This window comes from Psammomys obesus, unplaced genomic scaffold (genome assembly GCF_907164565.1).
Source record: "Psammomys obesus unplaced genomic scaffold, mPsaObe1.curated_primary_1811, whole genome shotgun sequence".
NCBI classification, from domain to species: Eukaryota; Metazoa; Chordata; class Mammalia; order Rodentia; family Muridae; genus Psammomys; species Psammomys obesus.
Window position 1 is genome coordinate 4,932,879 of NW_026591450.1, and position 24,183 is coordinate 4,957,061.

At 41.4% G+C, this 24,183-nt stretch overlaps 1 protein-coding gene across 3 annotated transcripts; it reads left to right on the plus strand.

Annotated features, from left to right (window-relative positions):
• The first annotated feature begins 42 nt into the window (after window positions 1–42).
• Window positions 43–22,246, plus strand: Mettl4 (methyltransferase 4, N6-adenosine). Of its 3 annotated transcripts, none has more exons than XM_055610101.1 (10): window positions 43–112; window positions 1,824–2,623; window positions 5,436–5,498; window positions 8,014–8,383; window positions 9,688–9,757; window positions 14,344–14,518; window positions 15,941–16,047; window positions 16,427–16,518; window positions 21,408–21,481; window positions 21,735–22,246. In XM_055610101.1, the coding sequence occupies exons 2-10, from the start codon at window positions 2,258–2,260 to the stop codon at window positions 21,855–21,857; spliced, it is 1,440 nt and encodes a 479-aa protein (XP_055466076.1). In that variant the 5' UTR covers window positions 43–112; window positions 1,824–2,257; the 3' UTR covers window positions 21,858–22,246. The 3 variants fall into 3 exon arrangements, with proteins under 3 accessions (XP_055466076.1, XP_055466075.1, XP_055466077.1); XM_055610100.1 differs by lacking the exon at window positions 43–112 and adding an exon at window positions 219–308; XM_055610102.1 differs by lacking the exon at window positions 43–112 and adding an exon at window positions 219–308 and having other exon boundaries at window positions 21,408–21,802.
• Window positions 22,247–24,183: the final 1,937 nt, after the last annotated feature.

The following is a 24,183-nucleotide window of genomic DNA, read 5'->3' on the forward strand; positions in this document are numbered from 1 at the left end:
CCGCGCCGGTCTCGTCACCGGAAGTGTGTACTTCGGTTGCGCGTGGCCCTTGCAGGCCCCCTCGCGTTTCGTAGCCCTTGTGCGAGTCCTTAGAGGAGTCCGGCCCTCTAGGGTAAGTTAGTGTCGTCCGGCCGAGCGGCCCCAGCCCTCCTGCAATGGCGTTCCGTACAGCAATATGGCTGCGCCCATGGACTAGGGACGCGAAGGTTTTCTTTGACTCTTCACCAAAGGATGTGGGTCAGGACCAGTTTTAGTTGAGTGCTGTTTTCATGAGGAGAGTCTGGGAGGCAGCGTGAGCTTTTCTGACGGTAGGAGAAACTGCAGGAGAAACTGCTGAGTGGTGATGCTGCACTGGCCAGAGGCCTACAGCCTGAAGGATAAGTAACTGCTGTGGATTCCCGCTCTTGAGAGTCGGAGCTACTAGCAGGCATAGCCAGTTCCCGGACTGTGGTCGGAGGTCCCCGGGCGAAAGTTTAGATGTCTGGATCGATTGTGCCATTAGCTACAGCTGTAGTTTTGGGGTCAGCAGCCTTTTGAGCTTCAGTTTTCCTTAGCGGCCACAGTGTCTCCTCAGCTCACATCTCGACGGAGGAACTAAAATCACAGTTATCCCCAGGATCCCCACCACCAATAGCAGTCCCCAGATGTCTTAGCCGATGCTAATATTTCAGACCGTGATCGGCAGTTCATGGGGATTATCTCATTTAGTTCTCCAAACTAATAGCAATAGAACAAAAAACGATGACTTTGGTCGGTCGGGCGTTGTGGTGCACACCTTTAATTCCAGCACTAGGGAGGTAGGGGGATCTCTGTGCGTACAAGGCCAGCTCAGTCTGCACAGTGAGTTTGGGACAGCCAGAGCAACATAGTAAGACACTATCTCAAAACAAACAAACAAACAAACAAAACAACCCAAACAAAAGAATAATTTCGAGGTTCAGTGAAATAACTTAGCATGAAAGTGGGACACACACCTTTAATAACAGCACTGGAGGCAGAGATGGACGGATCTCTGAGTCTGTTGAATTTGAGGCCAACCTGGTCTACATAGTGAGACCCCCAAATTTAAAAAAAAACACACACACAAAAACTAGTCCACGAAAATTGTATAATAAATTTGACTATAAATTCTATTATTATTAACTGTGCCTTTAACTTATTTCTTCCTTGGTGCCCTCTTAAGATTTCCACTGCATTTTAATTAAATAAACTATATCCAGAACTGCAAAACGTTTTAAAGGAAGATAAAGAAGTTCTGAAAAACCTAGTTCCTGGAGTGTGGCTCAAGCAGATTACAGATCCAATCCTTTAATCTTAAAGTTGTGAATTAGCGAACCTGGTTTGCTCCTAGGGGTTCTCAACCTGTGGGTTGCAACAGATATTTACATTATGATTCATAAAAGTAGCAACACTTACAGTTATGAATTAGCAGCAAAATAATTTTATGGTTAGGGGGTCACTACAACATGAGAAAGGTTTTAAAAGGTTTTAAAAGGTTACAGCATTGTAAGGTTGAGAACCTCTGAGTCTAGACCCTTAATCTTGACGTTTTGACCTAGCAAGCTAGTTAGTTGTGCGCTTCCGATGTGCTATTTATATTGTACTTGGATGGGCTGGAGCGGTCTTTTAATCTTACTGCTCGTCCACTGATAGCTAGATAGATATTAAGTAGGGCAGGGGTCAAAGTAATGGAATGACTTCCTGTGGCAAATGAAGTTTGAAAACATGAAGTTAACACTTTGAAATCCTGTGGCCCTCTCTAGTTGGGTTTATGTCATTTAAAATGGTGACTAACAAACAATTACTGTCCTTTGACTTGACAGGACGCTCACCTTTAGGGATTTAGTGACTTCACTACTTAGGTGATGTGGACTCCAAGGACTGAAACAGGACCATGGAGAGCAGTGGAAGAAAGGAGGACTAAACTAGGAATCCAGACCCATCACTCTGAAGGCATGTTTGGCTAAGATGGCTGAAAAGCTTGAAGGGCCAACTCTAAAATGAAAAGACACTTAAAGTGTTGCGTTTTTCCCTAGTGGTGCTGTGTACATGCACACCCTGTATGTCTGCATCTCAGACCTACTGTGTGCACAAAGTACATCATTATTCAAGTATAGTATATTAAGAACTTGATTTTAAAAGTTTTTTTTTTTTTTTTTGCTTGTTTTTACAGCACTGAATATCAAATTCAGGACCCAGAACTGAGCAATGCTCCTAGTTCTGATTCTTTATTCTCAGATTTTTTTTTTTTAAGAGAATGTCTGTGGTGCACTGTTTGCCCCATGGGTGGTTCCTGGATCATCTCTCTTTTATTAACAAGGTAAACTACCAACTTCGCCAGCATCAAGAACCTTCTTGCGGTAGAAACAAGCCCACTTCCTCCGTCTACCGGGATTCTCTTCAGCTGCATCCAGTGTCTCCTGCCACAGGCTTTGCCCCTGTGCCAGGCAGTGAGGACAGAGAAAACTGTGAAATGATCACCCAGAAATATGTTTTCCGATCCGAGCTATTTAGTGTCACCAAACCTTACATAACTTCGGCTGTTCTCAATGAACGCCAGCAGAGGAACAAAAATGAACATCTAGTGACCGGCGACAAACAAGTCTCCATTTCTATTGGGAAGGTAGGAAGTTTTAAGCTGCTCCTTTTCTTTTTTACATGAAACAAAAATTTCATTCCAGTATCTCAAACATCTTTTCATTTTCTAAGTGTAAAGAAGAATTAGTAAGGCAGAAGGTGTTAGCATATCCAAGGACAATTGTGGGCTGTCATCAAACTCGCTCCCGAGGCTGAGGATGACAAACCTCATATCCCGCCTTCATGTCGAATGTGCTGGGGTTATAGGCAGGTGCCATCACTTACCTTTTAATCTTACTTCCTAACACCCTGTCACTCTTTCCAAAAGTGAACAGAGGCTGGGAGAGATGGCTCAGCAGGTGAAGGTGCCTGATGCTGAGCCTCGCAGTCTGAGATTGGTCACCATGGCCCCCTTGGTGGGAGGAGAGAGCTGACTGAGAAGTTCTCCTCAATCCAGATGGGTCCCATGGCTGTGCACCCCTCTCCACAATGCACAATGAATGAATAAATAAATAAATGTAAAAAAAAAAAATCAATGTAAATAATAGGCTCAGAAGGAAATTGTCTATAAAAGAAACAAAACTCTTTTTGTGTTGTAACACGGTCCAAGAATTCTAAGTGCTTGTGTGAAAACGAGTCTCGTGACTTAAGTTTCCTTAAAAACAAGAAATTGTTCTTGGAATGTGCTTTTGTGCTCCTCCCAGGTGTAGACAGGAGTGAGTTCAGCTTACTCACCACAGCTGGCCATTGTTATTTATTTACCTCTATGGCAAAAACACATTTTAGCCACGCCTAGTTGTCCACCTCCTGGGGCTTGTCCTCGTGATGGTACAGGTTACTCATGTGGCGCTTCTTAACCCTTAGAGTATAAGCTTTCTGATGCTCTGAGTACAGTTGGCTATTGCATGAGGCTCTAGTCTGCGTCACTTGTCTGCTCCATGCTTCCAGGCCTCACTGGCCACGAGGCTAAACACAGTGCCTGTACCTATTGTACCTTACAGTTAGTTAAGAAATTAGGGGCGCATAACAAGAATTAGAGTGAGCAAGTTCCGAGTAGTAACTTCTGCTTTTGGAGATAGCTGAAATGCAGTCAGAAATGCATGTTGTTTACTTGAACACATTTTTTCTTTTCTTTTCAATGAGTTTGTATTTATTCATCTAGATGTACAACATAGAAAAAAAAATCTCAGGTATATTACTGTTACTAATTCAGACCACCAAGCATTGCTTTTAGTTTGGGTAAGAGATTTTTTGTTGGTCTTGTGTAGTTCAGGCTGTCCTGGCACTCACTGTGTAGACCGGGCCTTAAGCTCACGGCCCTGCCTCTGGAGTGCTGTGATGACAGGCACTTGCCACCATGCCTGACAACTTTCTTTATATAATTAGCCAACAACATGTATTTTAGCCCGTTGAGAATTTGGTACCATGTTAATCTCAGGTCAACAATGAAAAGAAGGAAGTTCCAGCTCTCCGTGTTCCTGATCGAATGTGCTCTGTAGTGTGGTATAATCGGATGCAGAATACTGCTAGTGGAAGTGGTTTGTTTGTAACCCTGGGTCAGTTCTGAAGGCATTTAACATCGTTATTTGTTTCTGTAGTGTCTGTAGGTGCACGTGGGCCATGGTGTGCATCTGGAGGTCAGAGAACAATTTTCAGAAGCCAGCTCTGGCCTTGCACAGTGGTGGGTCCTGAGATTGAACTTAGGTTGTTGGGTTTGGCAATAAATGTCATCTTGCCAGCCCTCTAAATACCTTAAAAAAAAAAAAAAAAAAGACAGGGTTTTTTTTTTTTATGTAATAGCTCCGGCTGTCCTGGAACTTGCTTTATATCCCGAGATGGCCTCAAACTCACAGACATTGGCCTGCCTTTGCTTCCTGAGTAGGCATGTGCCACCACCACTCAGCTACATACCTTTTGAAATATGTGTTTTTTATTTTTAGCTAGGCGATCTTGCCGTGCTGCTAGGCTAGCTTTGAACTTCATCTTCCTGTCTCCTGGCCGCTGGAATTATAACTGTATAACATCACGCTTGCACTGGGCTTGCTCTCTCTGTCTCTGTTTCTCTTTCATTTTTTTTTTTGGGGGGGGGGGGGGGAGAGTCCAGGGAGCCCAGGCTGTCCTGGAATCCACTGTGTAGCAGAGTGTAGCAGAGGATGACCTTGAACCCCTCCTGTCCCTACCTGTCATTTACTGGTATGGCAAGCTTGAGAGGCCATACTTGGCTTTGAGATTTTTTCCTTCCTTCCTTCCTTCCTTCCTTCCTTCCTTCCTTCCTTCCTTCCTTCCTTCCTTCCTTCCCTCTCCCTCCCTCCCTCCTTCCTTCCTCCTTTCTTTTTTTCCTTTTTCGGGGTTTGTTGCATGTGAGTGTTTTGCCCATATGTATCTCTCTGCACCATAACTATGTCTGGTGCCTGCAGGGGCCAGGAGAGGGCGTCAGATCCGCTGCAACAGGAATCACAGTTGTGAGCCATCATGAATGCTGGAAACCAAACCTGGGCCTTTGGCAGGAGCAGCCAGTGCTCTTAATTATTGGTTCCTTGTGTCAATCCTAGACTTTCTTTGATAGCCTATAGATGCTTCATGTTTAGAAGTGAAGATAATTGGGAGTAATTATGCCATGTGCATATAAACTAATAGGCAAGTCTGGCAACATCTTGTGAAGAATCACAGCTCCTTCTTATTCCATGGGAACTAGTACTCTTTGCATTGATTTTGATTTCAGTGTGAGATTTTTAAAGTCTCACCTTTAAAAAATAGATACAATATTAAAAAAAATGTACAAAATATAAAATCTAGCATGTGTCAAAATGTCAACTCTGTGATGGACTGCAACATTTCTTTTTTGTCACTGTCTTTAGAAGCGTAAAAGATGTATTGCTTTCAATCAAGGTGAATTGGATGCCATGGAGTATCATACAAAGGTACGTCTAAAATACTTACTGATCATGCAGAAAGATTAATGTGAAGCAGCATGAGAAATGAACAAAATAGGGAAGACTTTCTCTTAGAGTTAAAGCAGTTTTGGCTAGAATTAGAATTTTCTAGTGGTGTATTGTTTCTTAGTTATGAGCATTTTAAGCCAGTCTCTGTTAACACCACATCTGCTTCTGTTAGTTTAAGTAGTTGATGCACTCTTGTGCTATTGGTAAAGTTCAATGAGGATATTTCAGTGTTTTTACTTTTGCATGTTTTCTCCCGTGTGTTGAACTTAGGTTCAGCAGTAAACATCTGAACACAGACTGTTACTTAACTGTAGATGTGACATGAAAACAAAGGGATTACTAGGGGGCAAAAGGGACCAGTGATGCATGGAAGAGGAATGGGGAGAGTAGAATGAGGCTTTTTATGTACAAAACCAGCATGGTTATTTATGCACTTTTGTAGAGTCAAATTTGGGAAAAATGCATAGACTAAATTAGAACTTTTTAAAAGTCTGAAAATCTGTATTTATTTTCAGTATTAGAAATGATGTGAAAATGATATATCTATAACAAGGCAAATTATGAAAATAATGCTGACAGTTTATAGTAGGTAAAAAAAAAAATCCCTAAAAACAAGAAAACTTCCAAAAGTTCAACATGGGAGTCAGTGTTCTATCGCAACAAATGATGGACAGCTGCATGGGGTAGTCTATGGAGGGCCCGCCCCCCCCCCCCCCCCCCCCGTGATCATGTTTTGATGTCTTGTACCATGATGAATTGCTGATTTTTTGAATTAATTGTTTCAGTTAGCTTAGAAAATAAGGAGGTTCATCATGACATTTTGTACATAGGTATACTTTGCTCATATTCCACCCCCACTACCTTTCTCTCCTTGTAACCTTTCTTGCTAGTTTCCTCCTCCCTCCAACCAGTCCCTCCTCCTTCATGATGCATACACAGAGTTAAATGATATGCGTGTGTATCATCAAATCTCCACTCTGCATGAGAAAACATGTTTGGGGGTTTTTTTTGGCTCCTCTTCCCCCCCAGTTGTCTTCTCTTGGTTTGAACATCTGATAGTCAGATTGCTACTGGAGAAATCATGGAATAGTTACATATATTGAACGCCCCGCCCCAAAACTGCTGCTCTGTTTTTCATTGCTGCTGTACCATTTTTATATTTCCACCAACAGCGCATAAAGGTTCCAACTTTTTCACCAAAACACTCTATTTTTTTAATCGCCGTCCTAATGGGTATGAATGTGATCTTGTTGTGATTCTGTGTGTCTTGATATTTTATATTTTCACTTTCACTGTGATAAAAACATTTTCTCATCTCTCCTGTGATTTCATTTTTGACATACATGAATTATTTAAAAGAGAACTATATTTCCTTGGCATTTGGGGTTGATCCTAGTATCCTTTTGTTCTTGATTTCCAACTTAAGTCCTTTGGGATATAAGAATAAATTCTGGTCCTTTTAGGTTTATTGAGCTTTGTTTCATTGCCCAGTGTCTGGCTTCTCTTTGGGGTTGTGCTGTGGTCTTGAAAAGGGCAGATGTTGTGTAACTGCTGGATGTAGTTCTCCTGTGTGCAGCAGTGCTGAGACCTGCAGTGTCCGCACAAGTTTTACGTCAGCTGTCCTACCTTTACTGGGTAGGACAGCTTTAAAAGATGGGCTTAGGACAGTATTTGTGGTATTTCTCCCTAACTGAAAGATGAAATGTGATTCCCAGCACTCTTGTTGAAGGCTGAAATTTTAGGAAATGAACAAGTTAGCCTGCCGTGACATTTCATGGATGCTGGCAGAAGATGTGGAATGTCTGGGCCAGGACAAAGGACTGCGTGGGTCCTGGCAAAGGAGAAGCATGTGCTTTCTGTTCCTAGGCTCTCTCTACCTACCCCACATCCTACAAGCATGTAGTGATTGCTGTGCAGAGCTCAGGTGCTGGTCACTTTTCTCAACACCACATCCAGATATCTGACAGAAACAACCCAAGCAAGGAAAAGGTAGTTTGGGCCCAAAGTTTCAGCATTTTGTATTCATATTGATTGTCACAATACTTAATAGTGAGTTTATGTGGTGTGTTTCATTTTGTAGAGTTCAAAAGCATGCTCTCAACACTTTTACAGTCTCATTGTAGTATAAAACTACTCTAAGCTTAATAAAAGTGGATTTGAATATATTTAAAATATTCAAAGCACAGTAGAAATTTAATTATTTGGAAGAATGATTTTATTTTATGTATATGGATGTTTTACCTGCATGCATATCTGTGTACCATGTATATGCCTAGTGCCTTTTGAGGCCAGAAGAAGGTGATGAATCTCCTAGAATTGGATTGTTTTGACAGCTGGCTGTAGGCGACTATATGGGAGTTGGGGAATTGAACCCATAACCACTTTAAGAGCAGCCAGTGCTCTTAACTGCCGAGCCATCTCTCTAGTCCCTGGAAAATGATTTTAAAACCAGTATTATTTTAATGTACTTTAAACAATTTTTTTTTTTTAACAGATCAGAGAGTTGATTTTGGATGGATCTTCACAGTTAATCCAAGAAGGACTCAAAAGTGGTTTCCTTTATCCACTTGTTGAAAAACAGGATGGAAGTAGTGGATGCATTGCTTTACCGCTTGATGCCTGCAATTTGTCAGAATTATGTGAGATGGCAAAGCACTTGCCCTCCTTGAATGAAATGGAGCCTCAGACACTGCAGCTGACGGAAGATGATATGTCAATTACAGAGCTGGATTTATCTTCACAGGTCATTGAAAACAACTGTAGCTTTTCTAAAATGATTACTTTAATGGGACAGAAATACTTGCTGCCACCAAAAAGCAGCTTTCTTTTGTCTGACATTTCTTGTATGCAGCCACTTCTTAACTGTAAGTAATTTTATGTTTGTTTTAGACAAGATAATATTTCTGTTGTGTCAGAAGTTAAAGACTATGAACTTAGAATGTAAGTTTAGTTTTAAAATGCTGATTTTTGCTCTGTTATTGTTTATTTTTGAGACAGTCTTGTATGCTTAGACTTTTTACAAACCTACTTTATTTAAGGTTCTCAAATGCGTCTACCTCCCTTCCAATCCACCAACACTGGGTAGGAGGGAAAGAAGGCTAGTGGGGACAGGGGGCAGAGTTCTCTCTGCTACTTCCTGCTGGGTAGGGTTGTAGGATTCTTTGGGGGCAATTCCGGTATCTGTCGTTGGGAAATCCAGAAGTCCAGGTAACCAGCAAATCAGCAAACAGCAAATGCAGCAGCAGGACGAACCAGCAGCAAGCAGTCCTCTCCAAGTAGCTGTGCCTTCCTCTGGGCTGTCATATTTTTACTTCTCAGAGTCCTCAGAGTTCAACTAATTCCACCTGGCTCTACACTTAACAGGTGTGGACCTAGTCCCAACCTGGAATTGTAACAAAACATGTTTACATATTATAAACTGAAACATCCACAGCAGAGTCTTGTAGCCCAGGCTAGTGTTGAACTTGCTGTTCATCCCAGGATGGCCTTGATACCCTGATTCTGCCTTAGCTTCCTAGGTGCTAGGATTACAGGCCCAGAACTCAGCATTACAGTGTCTTCGGATAATGCCGTAAACTCTTGTATTCCATTCTATTTGTGTCTGTAATGAAAGTCCTCTCTTGGGCTGAAGCTATAGCTCAGTTATATACAGCTTTCTGAGCATGTCCAAGGCCCTAGGTTTAAAAAACAGTACTGTACTTTAGAAATGTATTAATTTCTTATTATCGTTATGTATCTCTATAATGTGTAGTATAGGGGTCAGAGAACAGTTTTGTGGAGTCTGTTTTCTCTCATGTGAGTTCTAGAGATCAAGCCCAGATCAGCAGGTTTGGTGGCCTTTATCTGCAGACCATCTTCCTGGCCTCTCTTTAAAATGTTTGCCTTAACTACATTTGTGTGCGTGCGTGCATATGTGTGCGTCCATGTGTGTCTATCTCTGTGTGTGAGTGTGCATGTGTATCTGTGTGTGTGTATCTGTGTGTGAGTGCCTTACTTTTGGAGAACACGTTTTTTTTTTTTTTTGTTTTTGAGGAGTTCCGTGGATTCTGCTCACAGTCTTGCTTATGACTGTGTGGGCTCTTCGGTAAACCCTCAGTTCCTGGGTTTACTCTTAAACTCATCATACGCAGAGGGTGTTTGTGAAATCAGATTGTGCCTTTGATTTCAGGTAGTAAGACATTTGATGTAATTGTGATCGATCCGCCATGGGAGAACAAATCGGTTAAAAGAAGTAACAGGTGAGTGGGGATGACTTATGTGTTAGAAACTGTGCACTCTGGCTTAGTACACTATTACCATGGGAGCCGTTATCTGAGGCTACCAACACGCCCTCATCAAACACGATTTCCTTAGTTCTAGATACCTGACCTGGAGCTAATGTGTGTGTGTGTGCATATATGTGTAATGTTATATTATATGTCATGCTAGTTATATATTGGTTATATATAATCAATAATCAATATATTGATATATATATGTATTGATTATAATCAATAATCAATACATATACCTATGTATTGGCTATATATAATATATAATAATAATATGTATAACATATATATATATATATATATATTCATCTAGTTCATCCTGTATTTGTTTGCATTTTTAGTTTATGTCATCTCATAAGATAAATTCAGTTAGTTACTAGGGTGGTATTTCCTTTAAACACATCTTTATAATTTGAAGAAACTTTTTCTTCTATTTCTTTCTTTTTTTTTTGTTTTTTGGAGACAAGGTTTCTCTGTGTAGCCTTGGCTGTTCTGGACTAACTTTGTAGACCAGGCTAGCCTCAAACTCAGAGATCTACCTGCTTCTGCCTCCCAGATTGCTTTGATTACAGGTGTGTGGCATTGTACCTGGCTTCCCTTCTAGTGAATGCTTTCAGTTCCATTTCTTCTCATCTTTCAGTTTACCAGATATAATAATTCCTGTTTTGTTGTAAACTTAGATTGAAGTTCTTCTCAACATTTATCTTCAACTTTCTTGGGAAAGTGTTTGTAATGTATGTGATAGTTTTCTTTTTAAGTTATAAGAGTTATGTGAAGAATTCATGTATCTATTCTGAGCATATATGTATCTATCTATCTGTGTTTGTATCTGTATCCTATATATGTGTCTATATTTTTCTTAATGACTTCAGAATGAAATAAGAGAAAGTTGGGAATCACTGTATGGTGCTAGGAATTGAACCCAGAGCCTCTGGAAGAGCAGGCAGTGCTCATAGCCACACAGCCGTCTATCCAGCCCCAAAATAAGAGAAAGTTACTCTTAAAATTTTGGTGCACATTTGAAAAAAGCAGAGTGCTGTTACATCATCACAATGCAGTTATCAAGTAGATAACTAATATTAGTACAAGGTTCCTGTGGCCACATTAATGTCATCTGTGAGCTTATTCAGAATTGTCCAGTTGTTGCCAAAAGCCTTTGTAGCACAGTGTAACCATGATCATGTTCTACACTGAGAGGTACACCTTCAGTGTCCTGAGGCTCCTCTGCGACTCATAACTGCGTTGTGATTGCATTTAGTAAGTTCTGTGAAATTTTCTGACAGGATGTTGAGTCTGAGGGGATTTTAGAGACTTATGGTTGGTTTTAAAAGTGGGCTCAGTTGTAGGGCTGCGCCTTCATACTCTAGTTTGAAGCTCTGGGGATACCTGTCAGTTCTGCTGGACTCTTGTGTAGGTAGATCTCTATGACTTTGAGGCCAGCCTGGTCTACATAGTAAGTTCCAGGACAGCTAAGGCTACATAGTGAGGCCCTGCCTCAAAAAACAAGACTTTTTTTTTATTTGCATAAAACAAAGTCATAAGACACTTTAGTTGGAGGAGGGCAGGGAGGGTAATAGAACACACAATATGAACGTTGAGAAAAAGGGAACACTAGGGTAGATGGGTATAAATAGGGGGTGTGAAGATGAGAGAGAGGAGCCGGGAAGGAGGACCAATTAAAACCTAGCATCTATGAAAGTCCTATAAGCCTGTTTGCCTTCTAGATTAAAAAGGTGTATGAAGATGTATGCTACCTTTGAAAAGCCAGGTTTTGCATGGCTATCATTGTAACACATACAATGCATTCTTTGGAGTTTGTTCACTGATTTTTTTTTTTTTTTTTGAGTGTATTGGTTCCAGAGGAAGTGTGACTATTTCCTTGTCTCCAAACAATACAGTTAAGTAAAGATAAGGCAGTCAGGAGTCTGCAGCTATTGAAAACACTTCACTGCCGAGTTTTGAATAATAGTTTTCCTGCTGTGACAGAATAGTCTCTGAAAGTCATCCATGTAAGAATGGGGTAGCCGGTGTGCTGGGAGTGTGATGTTTGGGTGGCAGGAGCCCAGAGGGCCCGAGTCTGAGCTCTTTCACTAGTTCGTTTGCTGAAAAGGCTTGTCAGCCATTCCTGACGCCCTTTAATGTAAACTGCCTTACATCAGAACCTGATGCCGGTGTCTGCCCCTTGGAGACTCACTTCTTTCTGAGTGGAGTTGTAGTAGAAGTTTCTCTGGAGTTGATTGAGGAATGAAACAAAGGAGAGGAAGTAGGAAGACTTAAGTCCATGGCATCCATAGCCTAGTTGCCGATGGGAGGAAACTGACAACATCCCCAATAGAAGCAGCTTAAAGGTACGTTTTTGGCTCTTGCTCTTAGAGATTTCACAGCTGTAGAAGCATATGGCAACAGACAGGAAGTGTAGAGGGGCCTAGATTGGAACCAGGGGTGGGCTTAACCTTCAAAGATCACCACCCCTCTAAACTATCAGCCAGCCAGTCTCCATACCCACGGCCCTCCAGTCTTCAGAACAGCACCAAAATCCGGACTGAACATTCAGCACATGAGCCTAAGGGAGATATTCCAGGTTAAAATAATGCTGGGACCTGCAAGATGGCTCACTGGGCAAACACTCTGCCAAGCCTGATGACCCAACTTGAACTTCTGGAATTCCCATGATGGGAGGAAAGGACTGACTCAAAGTGTTCTCTGACCTCCATGAACACCCTGCAACAGACACCCCCTTTATACACAAATAAATGAATTATTATTATTTTGGTTTTTGATACAGGGTTTCTCTGTGTAGCCTTGGCTGTCCTGGACTCAATTTGTAGGCCAGCCTAGCCTCTCACTCACAGATATCCACCTGCCTCTGCCTCCCAGAGTGCTAGGGTTAAAGGCATGCACCATCACTCCTGACTAATAAATGTTGTTTTAAAAAGCCTAATACATCCTCTCTTCTCCCTCCTTTCTCCATCTCTTTCATTTCCCTTGTCTCCATCTCTCTTCATTATCTCCTTTTCTTTCAAATTGTGTAATCCAAGTATTGCTTTTGGTTGATCATGAACTACCAGAGAGGTTGAAGGTGCAGACACAGGAGAATGACTGACATTATGGATTTTGGAACAGAGGAATGAGAAGACTGTGGGGAGGATAAACAATGTCACGCATTTCCCCGTAGAGAAGATTGCCGTAGATAAACAAAGCATGGGAGGGAGGGAGGAGGAGATCGGAAGATGAAGAGACTTGGCGGCTTCTATTTTAACTAAAGAATAGATAACTTCATCTGCCAAGGGAAGTAATGGGCAAAGGACCTGAAAAGTATGAGGATTTCTTTAACGATGGGTAAATAAAAGACTCCATGATCGGTCTGAGAACTTGAGAACAGACTGATCGTTTCAGTGGTCTAACTCTTTTGCTCTGTGTTGTCCTTCACCTTATTTGTCTCTATGAAGAAGCTGTATACATTGTGGTACTGGTACGTGTGTGGAGGTATACTTCGGGGATGGAGTGTGTGCTTTGCATGCACAGGGCCCTGGAGTCAGTCCCTTTTGTGTGCATGCATATGTACACACACACATGGCATTTATAAATGACGACAAGGCCTAGCCTATGTCACTGGAATGGGGTATTAGAGGGTGAGTTTGTTGTTTGTGTAGGTGGACTAACAGTTGTGTGCACATTATGTGGGTTGTGTTTGAAGTTGCCCAAGATAGTGTCAAGGCTTTTCTGGTTGAGGTCGAGGTATCTCAGAATATTGAGAATGAGGACAAACTGTATTCTGTAGGAAAGTTTGAGGAAGCCACCAGCATGGCTGGATAACATACTCTTAAAGAGGAGGTTTTGCCGAAGTTGATGGCCTAAGAGCAGTAACGGAGCACTGGATACCGGCTTGCCCTCCCTGGCTGCACGTGGAATGCTGGAGAAAGAGTGGTGTTTGGATATTTGTAGAGCAGTTATGTGTTCTAGCCAGACAAGTTTCCTTTGTACTGTCAACGGCCAGGAGGCTTATGACAGTGTGCCTTTTAAAATGAGAGCTTGAGGACTTGGGAGAGCCCAGTGAGCTGATAGAACAGGAAGACAGGAGCAGGGTGGTACACTGGGCCTTGGGACTGTCACGGGAAGGTGCAGTTGTGTGAGGTGATGGGTGGTCTCGTGGTCAGCGACGTGTGCTGGACTTGAGGCTTACAGTGGGCAGGGCCCTTCACAGCCAGTGCTTTGGGCATGCTCTCTGATGGAGCTCCTCTGAAACACAGTGATGGAATCCAGACAATATCTGTTTAATTCGGAATGGGAGAACAAGTATGTTAGGTGTGGGGAAATTACCAAAATGTAAATCATGAAAGTAATTAGAAAAACAAAAACCATACAGCCTGGCAGTTTAAAACTAGTAAAAGAAAATTTGGTGCATGTGTGAGTGCCCATGAGTCCAGCAGGTGTCAGTGTGGCTCCGTGCTGGCCACATGTGTGGCTCCAGGACCTTTGTGTTTGCGGGGTCTCTCCCTGCTCATGCTTCCTTCTCGAAGTGAATTTTCTCACATTTTTCTGTTCATTTTTAGGTACAGCTGTTTATCACCACAGCAGATCAAGCGAATGCCCATCCCGAAGCTGGCTGCTCCCGGCTGTCTGGTCGTTACTTGGGTGACCAACAGGCAGAAGCACCTGCGTTTTGTGAAGGAGGAGCTATATCCCTCGTGGTCTGTGGAGGTCATTGCAGAATGGTACTGGGTGAAAGTGAGTTCAGAAGTTATTCAGCGTCAGCTATGCTCTCAGGAGGACATCAGGTGTTCTCAGTGTATCCATGTCGCTGTTACCTCGTCAGGCTCTGTCTTCCTGTTCTCAAGGCCTTTGTCTGGTTATCTGGTCTCTGTAGTGGGCCTCCAAACTGCCGGCTTTAGAAAATCAGAGAGGGATCAGAATAAAGTCGTAAAGAGCTCTAGTTAATTAAAAAGATTGTGTGTGTGCGCACCCACCGATGTGATATCTGTGGTTTAATGAACAAGCAAGAAGTTGGAAGCTGTCTTGCCTTCCTTGTCTTACCCCTATGCTAACAATCTCACTGCCCTTCGCTTTGCCCATCTCCTTTTCCTGTGTATGGGGATAAGGGCAGAGAATAGCAACACCACTGTGGAAAGTACGAGAAGATGTGAGAACCAAGAACCCTTTATTCTCTGTTGGGTTTTCCCCCCTTGAGACACCGTCTCCTGTAATCCACTTTGCCTTGAACTTGCTGTGTAACCTTGGATGACCTAGAACCTATGTAATCATGTTGGCTGCTTCCTAGTCTCTCAGTCTCTGTTTCTCTGTGTAGCCCAGGCTGTCCTGGATTCCCTTTGTAGACCAGGCTGGCCTCAAACTCACAGAGATCCACCTGCCTCTGCCTCCTGAGTGCTGGGATTAAAGGTGTGTGCCAGCTTCTCAGTCTCTGTTTTATTTTATATTGGAGATAGGATTCTGCTAAATTGCCAGGCTGGGATTTATAGCACCACTAGCCAGTTCCTGCACCAGTCTTTCCTGTCTTATCACTTACCCACTTTCTTCTCTCTTAAATAGAGGGCTTTATTTTTAACTACTTAGTCACGTAGCTAGTAGTCAGTGAATGCTATTTGAATGAATTAATGACTGAATTAACAATGGCCTGGTTTGCAGAAACAAGTGATCATAAAAAGTAGAGATTGTTTATGTGTGAGATGATAAAATATATTTAAAATGTCCATTTATATGAGTTTTAAAACATTCCTTATAACTGCATTGTCCAGTATGGTACTGTGATATGTAGCTCTCCAGCATTTGGCTTGTGCCCTTCAGATAGAGAAGTACTGTTGAGTATTACATTTGTATTAGACTTGAAAGATCCACTATGGAGGAAAGACTGTCATATATCTTGGTACCTCTTAAAATTGATTGCATATGGAAATTCTGTTTCAGACATGCTAGATTTAAATGCAATAAGAGTTAATTACCTTGCATTCTTTTTTACTTCTTCCTAATGTTACTACTAGAGAATTTAAAATTATATATGTGCATTGCATTTGTGGCTCATACAATAGTTTTTATTAGACAATACTAGCCTGGGGGTTTAATAACTTCTCTTTTTGTTGGAACCGTATAATGATGGTAAAAAAAATTATGGCTTTCCTTGGTTCCTTCCTTCAGATCACAAATTCAGGAGAATTCGTGTTTCCTTTGGATTCTCCACACAAAAAGCCTTATGAATGTCTTGTACTGGGGAGAGTTCGAGAAAAAGATGCTTTAGCATTAAGGTAAGAAAAGTGATTTTTTTTCAAAATTATATAAAAATTTAAAATTTTTAAAATTAAAATTAACACAGAGGTCATTCATTTTCTTAATTTTTATACTTTTGAAATCTGAAAATGGCCCAGAGGTGAAAAGTATAAGATATAAAACACATATAAATTTATACTGCCTTTTGTTTTGTCAAGAGTATAGTTGATATGAAAAGTGATATTCTCAAAATGTTTGAATTTTTAAATTGATTTCCCTCATGATTTTATCCTTAAATTTATTTATTATTAGAATTAATAACTTTTTGAAAGAGAAAAAAAATCAGTGCAACTGTAGCATATAATTAGAAAATTATCCTCTAAGTAATAGTTTGTTATCTTATTCTGTTTTAATTAGGAGCACAGATGTAAAAGTGTCCCCTGTTCCAGATCAGAAATTGATTGTCAGTGTGCCCTGCGTTCTCCACTCACACAAGCCACCTCTGGCCGGTACGTGTCTGAAACTGAGCTTTGAAAATATTTAAAGAAGGATTGAATTTAGTATTTGAATGTTGTGTAGGTTTGTGAATTAGATGTTTGTTTTAATATTCTGAAATGTAGAAAATTCATAACAGTATTTATAAAATAGAGCACAAGTTAGGTTATGTTACTTCAGGTTTTCTTTACTGTCTTTGTCCCTCCAGTAGTGGCCTTGGCAGGTGAAAGCCGTTAGGACCTCAGAGGACGTAGTTCAGTGAGTGGCCTTGTTTTGTCCTCAGGTTTGAGATTCAGAGCCAGCAAATCCCTTGCTTGTTCTGAAACCAGGAACCAGGCATAATAGATGAGAGGTCTAAGATCCCCTGACTGTGGCAGTTTATCTTTTCTGAAGGCAGGCTGCTGTTGTGCATCATGGGGAAGGCAGCTGCTGAGGCCGCAGTGCCTCAAGCTGGTGCTCAGGGTTACAGTCCTCATCAGCAACCGAGCAGCAAGGGCCAGGGCTCAGTGTCGGCTTTGGGCATTAGCCCACATGTGTGTGAATCTTGGCTTTGCTGCTCCAGCACATTACCTAAATTTTTTACCTTGACCCACTCATTCTAAGAGTGAGTAATAATGCAGAGAGGTAAGGATTGCTTATGTTTATTTGTAAATAAATATATATATGTGTATAAATATATGTATATATGTATATGTGTGTTTGTATGTGTGTATACATATATACACATATACACACATATGTATGTAATTATACACGTATATATATGTATGTATCTATGTGTGTAATATATATATGTGTGTGTGTGTATATATATATATATATATATATATATATATATATATATATATATGTATGTATGTATTTATAGGATTTCTCTATGTAGCCTTGTCTATCCTGGACTCACTTTGTAGACCAGGCTGGCCTTGAACTCACAGAGATCCACCTGCCTTTGCCTCCCTGAGTGCTAGATTACAGGTGTGCACCACCATGCCCAGCTCATGTATTTAAAAGTCAGTAAATGCTCAATTTTTTCAAGTGAGAATTTAGTCATGGAAGTCCATGAGAGTCTGAAATTGATATTCCAGGTTTATTTTTAGATAACCTCTTCAGGAAGAGATTTTATTAATTTGATCATTACTGTTTAAAAATGGAGGCAAATCCAAAACAAACAAAACCACCAAACAACAGAGCGTCTGTACGCTGCCACTCAAGACACCTATGGTTCGCTTACCATTTTAATTTTGCAGAATATAGTTGATGGATCAGGAGAAGAAAACGTAAGAAAGCAGACAGGGGAGCTGTGGAGATGGCTCATGGGTAAGGGTGCCAGCTCTGCAGCGTGAATTCAGGCCCCCAGCGTTCACGTCAAAAGCCAGCATGGCCGGGTGTGCCTGCAGCTCCTCCTTCCCAGAGTGCTCCCTGGCCAGGCAGTCTAGCCAGATGGTGCACCCCCAGTTCAGAGAGAGGCCCCACCCGAAGGAATAAGGCCGGGAGCCGTGATGAGGACCCCGCTCTGACCACGGCAAGTGCAGTTGGTTCCACACCCGTACACACGGATACACACAGACACCTCAAACAAAAGAGAGTGTGCTCAGGGTCTCTGTGACCCTGTCCAGCTTCACAGAGGCGTCCTTACGGTGCATTTCATTGAGAAGTGTTCATAATGTGCTTGACCCTTCTTTGGCTTAGAAGGGTTCTGAAGCCTCACACTCGGTACTGCATAAATGCTAGTGCATTAGTTTGTGACCTGGATGAAAATGAACCACACTGTTCCTTTAGAAACAGTTTTATTTAGCATCAGCTGTACTTAAGGAAATCTAATTTGTATTCTTTAACTTTGTTTATTATTTGGTATATACCAACACTTGATTTATAAGCCATTTGTTTTAGGGTTCATTGTTTGCTAAAAAAGATTTACAAAAACAAAACCCAAACAAACAAAAACCCAAAACTAACTCCCTAACCTTTTTATTCTGAAATAATTTTTAATCTGTTTGTCATTTAATTTAAAATAGAATAGAAATATGTTTAAAGATGATTCTTAAGAGAAAAGATTTAAAGATAGTGACTTAAAATTAGTCTTGGCCTGAATAGTCTATAAGGTGCAGTTTGGCTGTGCTGCTGCTAGAGAGCAGCACACATACATTTCAACAAGTATGTGCAGGTAAAATCTGAATGACTTAATGTGGTTAATCTTCAAGCTTTGGTTATATGGTAATATTCTAGAAGTATTTGTAGTACTTTTTGTTTTTGACTCCATGTTAGTTTAGTGTCTGTATTTTAGCTATAGAAAGGTATGAATTAAAGCCAAATGGAAAGTAATCAAAGACTCCTGAGTTTTTTCTTTTTCTTTTTTCTTTTTTTTTTCTTTCTTTTTTTTTTTTTATAGTGAAGTCATAACTCTAGGGCCTTGCATGATACATGGTCTGTACATAGTATTTAGAGCTTTTTCCTGTGAATCTTTTTAAACTGTCTTATGTATACTCAAAAGATGAACTGTTCTCTCTTGCTTTAAAACCTCAAGATATATCTTTCTAATTAAATTATAAATATTTCAAAATCTAAATATAAAATGAATTCTAAAAATTATAAAATAATTTTTATATGTATAGGTGTTTTGTTTTCCATGTTTGTCTGTACACCTTATATCTCTCAGATGCCTGCTGAGGCCAGAAGAGGGCATTGGATCCTTGGAACGAGAGTTACAGATGGTTGTGACTCACCATGTGGGAATCAAATTCTGCTCTTCTGGGAGAGCAACAAGTGTTTTTTTTTCCCCCCTTTTATTGAAAAGGATATTTTTCTCATATAATACATCCTGATCATAGTCTCCTTCCAGTTCTTCCCATCTCCCTCCCCTCCATATCCAATCTCCTTCCATTTTGTATCAGAATAGAGCAGACCTACAAGAGATAACAACCAAATATGACAAAATAAAATGCAATAAGATGAAGCACAAACTATCCTATCAAAGTTGGACATGGCAGCCCAACAGGAGGAAAAGAATTTCAAGAGCAGGCCAGAGTCAGAGCCCCAGCCAGTCTCTCAGCTGCAGCTGGTGTTCTTAACTGGGACCCATCTCTCCAGCCCCATCATTCAGAGAGCATCTTTGGGCCAAAAGGCTGGAAAACACCATGGTCTCTCATCACTGTACCTTAGACCACAGTGACTGCTAGAAAATGGAAGGGACATTTAGATTTAGATCTCTAGGGAAATTTTTCTGTTTCATTGTTTAAGTCCATACATATAAAAGTCTTTTATGTCAACATGTTGAAACTTATCAAAGCCCAAATTTGAGTTGGTTCTATCTCAGGCAGTAATAGCTTTTAATTTCTCTTTGATTTTTGAAAAGTAAGAATATTACTCTTGGACAAAGAACATTCTGAGAGTTTCATATGATGTGTTTTGATCATATTACTTCCTCCCTCTTCTCGTCTCCTCCCAGACCCACGCCAGCTCTATTTCACAGTTGTTATTTTGTAAATATTTCAGCTGTTTCTGAAGAAGCCCCGAGGCTGGAAGCATAGGTCAGAGGTGGAGTGCTTGCCTTCGTGTGTGGGACCTGGGGCTGATCTGTGCTTCCCAAGGAAAGAAGAAAACCCAGGAAGCCTTGTCCGTCACTCTTAGAATCTGATAGGCTCCTCCTAAGGCCAGCCTAACATAGCAACTGTCAGCCGTGTTCTGCTTGCTAAAGCACTTTCTTCTTGGAACTATTGCTATATCCAGTTCCTGTTACATAGCCAGTCAGAGCAACCAGAACATGGTCAGGGTTAGAATGATTTAGTTCTCTGTGCTCTCAGTGAACAGGTGCTTTTGAAACACGTTTCCATGGTCTTCTTTTCTCTTAGGCAGTTTGGTCCACAGTTACCTAACTAATCTTTTCTTCAACAAAAGATGATTTTTCAGTGCAGTAGCTATGAATAGATAGATACGGACTCTTTAACTGACCTAGCACGGTGGAATGTAATCAAAGACCTATAGTGAGAACGCAAGGGCATAGTCTGTGTTCCGGGTTACAGCAGCAGGACTGTCGTGGCTGCTTTCCCTTAGCTCAGTGTGTGTGCAGCTCTGGCTAGTCCTTCCACCTTTTAGTGTGTGCTAAAACCAAACTTAGAGTTTCTCTTCAGCCTTAAAGCAGATTGTCCTCATCTTGTTTTTATGGTTTTTTTTTTTAATGCATGGATTACATTTATTAAAAAAATAAACTGTCAGGAGAGCTGTGAGAGTACTGGGAAACTGGAGAGTAAGCACGTGGTTGTTGAAGCCCTCCTTTCTCCCCCGCAAATGAAAAGCAGTGAACCAGAACTAGTGCAGGCGGGAGGGGCTGCCCGGAGGCTGCAGGTGCTTGCTCCTCTGTCTTTGCGACAGGAGAGCGGACGACCATGACAGGCCTGCCTCTAATTTGCTGTCTTTTTTTCTTTTCCCTTTCATTTTAAACAAGAAGTTTATTTAAACAACAAGACACTTGACTTGAAGGGAAAACTATCTAGGATCATTTTGTTCAAGAGGAACTTACTCCTACTTAAAGACAGATTGCCCTATGTGTAACAGCTACTACCTACAAAAAAGTTATAAAATTGTCCTTGGTTTTACAATGATAAATGAAAAACATTAAAATTCTCCAATTGAACAGGGTATGCAAGGATTTTATGCTGTTGGGTTCTTCTGTTAAAACAGTGAGAGAAGAATAACTCACTGGCATATAAAGATGAGAGCTGAAAGAGCCACTAATGGAGAAAGGGGAGATCTCCACAGAGCCAGTACTTTTCTGGACCCTCTCCACCTGATGCCAACCAAAATACAACAATGGCCATTTCCTATCGGCCTTTGCTACTCTTCCCTGCTCTTTAAAAGGAAACCTATTTCTTTCTTAATATTGATTTTTTTTTCTTTTTTTTGACAGAAGTTCTGAAAGACTACATCAAGCCTGGTGGGGAGTGTTTGGAATTATTTGCTCGAAGTTTACTGCCAGGTTGGGTGAGTTGGGGCAATGAAGTCCTCAAATTTCAGCATGTGGATTATTTCATTGCCTTGGAGCCCGGACACTGACTATAAAAGTCGTGCTGTCTCCACCCCAGCTTCTTCCTTCAGACTCACGGGGCCCTGTACCAGTCAGTGTGCTCGGAAACATACATACGTCTCCATGGCCCTCTGCACTGAGTCCCTCTCTTCCCTTCCTACTCTCTGGAAAACTGTGACTTGTTTTCTCACACCTGTTTTTCCTTTCTAGAAATTCCTAGATGTGGAATCATCTGGTGGAGAAACTGTTGTGTCTGGCCTCTTTCACTTAGCATTTAATAAAAGCATTGATACTGTTTATAAATTGCTCACCCTTTACCTAGGAGATGGTTAGACTGAAATTACTTTGACAGCTTCACTTAGTTTACTCACTCATTTCGTCAGAAATTACTTCTGGGGTTTGTTCAGCTGTTAGTGAATGGCTAATATCAGAAACTCAATTTTGTGTTTGAAGATGTACCCTAATTTGCCACTTAAAAGGAAAATGGCATTGAACTTGAAGCAAGCTTTTCCGGATTTCATTTGAAATTATTCTCAGCTTCTTGTATTTACAGATTTTTTTGTGTGTGCGCGTGCGTGTGTGTGTGTGTGTGTGTGTGTGTGTGCGCGCGCGCACGCGCGCGTGTGTGTGTGTGTGTAGTTTTGTGGAAGCATTTGTTATTAGCATAGTTTTGGAATTTTTTTCTCCATGAATATTAGTCCTGAAAAGGAATTTTTACTCAATGAGCCTTGTTTTCAGCTGGCAGGAGTTCATTGTCAGCTCTAAGTTCTGTCACCCCTGGGCCTTACTCCTAAAAGCAGCTTTGTTGCCAGGGCCTTTGCTGATGTCAGGTGACTGCAGTCTATGGCGGCACACCTCGTGCTTCCCGAGCGCAAGCGTGAGCACTGCGCCTGCCGGTGCTACCCCTCAGCTTTAGGCCACTGGCCCGACCAACTGATTCTGAGATTTTCTCCATAAAGGGCTTTATATATTACTTTTTCTTTGAAGATGCTGCCACTTCCCCTCGTTTTCATTTCATGTATCACCACCCTGTCACATCCTCGGAAGTACCAGGGTACTGCATAGTGCCCAGTTTGCCAGTCCTCTTGGTTTACCGTCAGTACTTACTTAGGGAGATGTGGCTAAAATGAGGAAGCAGGTCCTCAGGCTAACTGGCAAACTAAAAATTGAATTCTATTTGGGTTCCTCACTGAAGGTACTTTATAGTGTGCCATTTGCTCATGTGCCTGAGATGCTTATTCATGTTCAGTTTTTAAACCGTATGCTTATGAATGTCCTGCTTGCATGTATACTTGTGTACTACATGTGTGCCCGGTGTCAAGCAAAGGCCAGAAGAGGATGCCGGATGCCCTGGGACTGGAGTTCCAGGTGGTTGTGAGCTGCCACATGGGTACTGGCAGTTGGACAGCAAGTACGCTTAGCCACAGAGCTGTCTCTCTATCCCTGAAGCCAAGATCTTTGTGACAGTCTCATTAGCTCCTAATCAGAGGGCTCATTGTGTAGCCTGAGCTGTGTTTACAACGTCTCCTATATTATCACAGAAACATACCTTTTTCATTGTGCTGTAGCATCAGTCTTACGTTCCTGACACAGTGTTTCTTGTTAAAGATTTTATAGGTGAATTGATAGCCTGAGAGAGGTTTAAAAATCTACTGGGCTGCTAAATGTTTCGACTAAGCCATTAACATCAGCATGGGTTGTATTTATCCACTCAGTCACATTTTAAGGAAGGTCTGCAAAACACTGAGTTCAAGTAGTTAAAATTGGGGGATTCCATAAACTAAAAATGCTACAAATGACTCGTATTGTCAGTTATCTGTGTTTTGATGTATGGACCAACCCAAGATTCCACAGAGGGTCTTAATTATCAGTTCTGCTCCAGATTGCTAACAAGTCAGAACTATCCTGGTGAACTACACAGCCAGCCTTTTCTGCATAAACATTCTTAGAGCTAGTCTAGATCTTCCAGTTCCTGTAAACTTGAGTGGAATCAACAGACTTTCTCCCAAGGTCAATCCACATCCTTGGGCCAGGAAGAATAAAGGGATCTCTAGGAGTGCAGAACACAGGAACATTGTTCGCTGCTCTTTCAGGTTTGCACATAGGCCTAAGCGTCCTGTACGGGCCGTGGGCACCTTGCAGTGACGGCTCAAGCAGGTGACTGCCGCCTTGCAGCATGGGAGTTGCTTTTAGCCAGTATCATTAAAGACAGTGTGACATCCGGGTCTTTTGTTTTTATTGCCACAGGGTCTCATTTAGCACAGGCTGATCTTGAACTTGCTATGTAGTCAAGGCTGGTACTTACACCCAATAAAATATCTCCCTGGCCTAAAAAATATTCTTACTAGAGAAATGGACACCAACTCCACCTCAGATGTATAATCCATAACTCAAAGGCCCCCGGGGGTTCCGCCCATCTTGAGCTTAGACTTTAGAGGCTGCTTTTGGCATACTTTGGTCTGTCCTCTGTCCCCTTGCAAAGTTGCTTTATGAGACTCCCCACACACTTGTTTTCATTCTGTCAAGCCCCGCATTGTTTAGTTGTAAGAGTCTCACTTTCCTGTAGTTTTATGCAAGCTTGAAAGATGCTTGAAGTGGCATCTAGAACAACCAAGTTGTTCTTGGTGTCCTTAACTGCTAAGAGACTCATTGATGGTAC

What these genes read in the sequence shown, in the direction of transcription:
- Mettl4 (XM_055610101.1), top strand. Translation starts at nt 2,258, where the DNA reads ATGTCTGTGGTGCACTGTTTGCCCCATGGGTGGTTCCTGGATCATCTC. An exon ending in TATGCAGCCACTTCTTAACT is followed by an intron (nt 8,384 to 9,687) that starts GTAAGTAATTTT and finishes CTTTGATTTCAG; the next exon opens with GTAGTAAGACATTTGATGTA. An exon ending in GAAGTTTACTGCCAGGTTGG is followed by an intron (nt 21,482 to 21,734) that starts GTGAGTTGGGGC and finishes TTTCCTTTCTAG; the next exon opens with AAATTCCTAGATGTGGAATC.